At 31.6% G+C, this 4,236-nt stretch overlaps 1 protein-coding gene across 1 annotated transcript in view; it reads right to left on the reverse strand.

Annotated features, from left to right (window-relative positions):
- The window catches only part of LOC108738129, a 75,117-nt gene that overhangs the window by 30,965 nt on the left and 39,916 nt on the right, over positions 1-4,236 (reverse strand). Inside the window, exon 2 of the mRNA XM_025977622.1 lies at positions 3,283-3,344. Within this exon, the coding sequence (XP_025833407.1) occupies positions 3,283-3,344 (62 nt within the window). The remainder of the gene's footprint in view (positions 1-3,282; positions 3,345-4,236) is intronic.

A 4,236-nucleotide genomic window follows, 5' to 3' on the forward strand; every position in this document is an offset into this window, starting at 1 on the left:
CTCATTTTTTTTGACCCTTCTTATGTATATTGATATTACAATTAACCGTTCTTTTTTTTTCTGTTAATAAATATATACAAATTGTAGTTTTTCTCTCTATTAAACTAAATAACTAACCAAAATAGAAGGTAGTTTATTTTCTAAGACTATGCTTTGTATGACGTGTTTGTCATTTCCCTTCGATGTCATTATAAGCGGATTCTACTGTACATGTTCGTCATGGTATACAATAATCGGTTCATATTTTGTAGAATTTTGCGATTTTCTATTACTACGTTTCGTCAGTACATCACGGAACACTAATTAATTAATTTCATTACTTTTAATACTATTTATTTTAAAATTTAAATATGATTAAAATTCTCGTTTCTAATAGTAGTTGATCGTTTCCTCCAATATTTAGGCAGACTTGAGTTGACCTTTTGCAATTGGCCATACACAAATTCATAAAAATTGTCAGAGTTATTTTGGATTCGATAGACATCAGTCGTTTAAATGTCAACAGTACGACCAGTTTAATTCTGCTAATGGAATTGGCATTTAACAAAAACCGATTGTTTCACTATCAGAGCAGACTAGACACGATTCTTTTTATTAGTCGAAGTTCATTAATTTGTAAAATTACACTAAAAAACAAACAATCTCAGCTGTATTTTGTTCTAATGCAAAGATTTGTTTGTTTTTATTGTTTACAGTTAACTATTGTAATTTTTTTATTGTTATTGGTTTCCTTCAAAGTTTACTTTTTTACAGAAACAATTAAAAACATACCTTTTGTATGCCTTGTGTCAAGTAGTAAATAAAATTATTTATTGAGAAACAGAATTAAGAATCAATTTCACCTATACATTTTTAATAATTTTTTATTAGAATTTTTAATGTTTACTTTTATGTTTGATATCGAAGAATTATTTGTCAATTTGTATAGTGAATCATCACATATATATTTGTCGACTTCCAGAAAAATTATTATCATTCATAACAGCACCACTGATAAAATGGTGAAACCGCAGTATTCTGTTTTATGTAAATTTAAATAAGTTGTAGCATACGGTTTATGAAGAAATACTTTAAATCATGGATCAAAACAGTACAGTAACCTTCTTTGAGACCTTCAAAAATTCTACTCTTTCCCATTCCAGGACCGGCAGAATACGTTAAGCCCCGTAAGTAAGATAGAGAGAGCCCCCACCCAATTCCTTTGTTTTTATTTTTAGAAATGTTTTGATTTGAAATACAGAATTTCCAAAAAAAATTCGTATGGGTAATTACCCACTTTAAAGTTTTCCACTTAGCACTACCTATACACTGAAAATTAGAAATTTAATTATTAGAAGTCAGGAGTAAGTTAGGGAAGCCAAACGGATAACCATTTTCAAAATACAAATCCGCGAAAACTTGGGTTATTATCTAACCCAGGGATGAGCAACACGCGGCCCGCCAAGCATTTCTAAAATTGAATTTATTTTATCGACTTTGAATCGAATATGTTTTCTTCACCATTTAATATCGAAGTGGATACAGTTCTCGAAGACTTTCAAATGGAAGTTATTAACATGTAGAATAATACCGATTTAAAAAATGTATTTTTCTCAGTAAACATCAAAAATTTTTATAAATCGTATGTGAACCCTGAGAAATTTCCGCTTTTGACGAAAAATGCAAAGCAAATGATGTCTCTGTTCGGAAATACGTACATATGTTTGCGAACAATTGTTTTCAATCATGAAATTAGTCAAGATCGATCAAGACTGAGTGATGCACGATTAGAAAGCTGTGTACGTGTAGGTACCTCATCAATTCCGGTTGATATTGATCAGCTTGTATCGAAAAACAGTGCCAAATTTCTTATTAAAAATTTCAAGACAATTCTTTTCTTGTTTGTTTTTATTTTGCATTAAAATTTGTATATTTAATATTCACTCTTTTTTAAATTTTATAATCTTGTTATATGCCCCCCAAACCTTTCTGGCCCTGACAATGCGTGTACAAAATTTCCTCGGCTTTTCTCGCGTTGTTGTCCTAAATACGTGTTAAAGATCATCGACGACCATACAAAACTAAATTTTTCTATCCACCGGGAACACTATTTTTTGACGTGACAACGTCTTATAATTCGATGGAGCCGACTGCACGCACGAAAAAACATGGCTCATGCGGCGTTACCTCGCTCTGAGGCGTTCCATTTAAGGCTTGAAGTGCAAGCGAGAGCGCGGAACGAGCGACAAAGAGGCACAATCGGCCTCCGCGTTCGGCAGCGTTCGACATCTGTCTCTCTCCTACTTGAGTGAGCGATGCGTCCGCGTGGACAGCTGCTATACAATAATACATTTCCATTTACCTCCTTCTCTATATCCATACAAAATATCTATCAAACAAATAAAATTAAAATTTTCTTTTGAAAAATGAAACCATTCCATCACTATTTTCTTATGACGTTGTCACGTTCAACTATCGTCAGTAAACCGTCTTTACAGACAACCGATTTTTTCTAGATAAAAGGTACCCTATAACCTTTTCAGACAATATGTGTACAAAATTTCATGATTGGTTCGACGACCACATAAATATTTTTGTATCTCTCGGGAACAGTTTTTTTTTTCTGTTTTGGTCTTTATTAATTTGAAGTCTACAGATTGTAAAAGTAAAATTTCCCTGGTACACAATAATGCTACTAATACATAGAAAACAGCAGTCATCGTCCTGTGCAAACTTCCCGGTCGTTTTTCATTTTCTAAATTGTTTAGTTTTCAACGCGCGAGGCTTTCAAGAAACAACAAGCAATAGTTTCTTGCGGCACAAGGCTTAGAAATAATTTAAAACAGAACCGATATAACTACTTTAGTTCAACAGCAGTAGTCAATATTGGACATACGCAGGATGTTGAACCGTTTATTGTGAACAATATCCATCAAATTCATCACCGAATTGAGCAAAATGAATTATGAGGATTAATCTGCAATATTTTTTATTTATTTCTGGTGAAATGATACTGAATTTAATACTAATCGATATAAAGGCTTCTATTGGAGTTAAAATTTATATAATCCTGTTTTTTAAAAGGAACATTTAACAGCTAAGAAGAAGAAAACAAAAGAGAAATGAAAGATTATCTAACAAATGCTACTTTCCCAAGTTTTTCTAAAAGAAGCTACAGAAACACTTGGACTAGGGCAAACGAACCCAAAATCAAACAAACGCCTTTTCGAATGCTAAACTATTATCTAGAGATCTTGACCTTTAGATTCTAGATCACCAAAAGAACATAATTTTATTATTTACCTTAAAGTAGAGTGCAGTTTTGTCGCCTTTGCTATAAGATCTTCCCATAAAGGCATTCCATTCTGAAAAAAACAAAAGAAACGTGAATTATTATATAGTATGTATTATGTATAACAAGATTAGAAAATATTATTTAGAAAATTGCTTCTATTTGTTACAAATCATCAACAAACTACGAAATTATTTCGGATTTAGTGATGGATTAATTATCAAATCGGCTGTCGCATTTTTTCATAGCTGCATATTTGCAATTATTATTGCGGAAATTCGATAGCATATCATTTTAACATACATACGAAGCATTTATTACATATTTATTCCCCGGGGAACTTCTACGTACGTATCGAAATGTTGCGGCCAATTTGAATAAATCGTTAATTCCAATTCCGTCTAGGCTTTTATGAAAATGGCTCAGACAGAATCAAAAATAGCGTTTTATTCATATCGACTACTACATCATACGTATGCACATAACTTAATAAACTGGTAATTTCTGATAAAAAATATACCGTTGCTAGTAAACATTTACTTCATAATAATTACTATTTTTAGAAGTTAACCATTATTAGCAACAAAATCTTTATAAAACAGCACCATTTGATATTATAATTTATTGCGTTGCTTAACACGCAACACGGTGTCCTTGCAGGTATAATTCAAAAAGTTGCAAAATAACTCTCGACTTTTGTATTTCCTTACAGAGGAATGGATTTTATGATAAATAATGCATATTGCGAATTGGTAGTAGGCTGCATATCTAAATATGTGAACAAATGATAACTAAATGTGCGTCTGTATATGTGGGACCATCTGGGATAAGATAGTAATTAACCAATTTAATAAATACCACACGAAAGGTATCTAACATAGTACCATACAAAATGGCATTAAAAAATTGTACGAACTCATTTAAAAAGTAATAGTAACAGTGCGTTAAAGATGATACAGAAAATA

This window comes from Agrilus planipennis, unplaced genomic scaffold, assembly GCF_000699045.2.
Source record: "Agrilus planipennis isolate EAB-ADULT unplaced genomic scaffold, Apla_2.0 scaffold25, whole genome shotgun sequence".
Classification (NCBI taxonomy): domain Eukaryota; kingdom Metazoa; phylum Arthropoda; class Insecta; order Coleoptera; family Buprestidae; genus Agrilus; species Agrilus planipennis.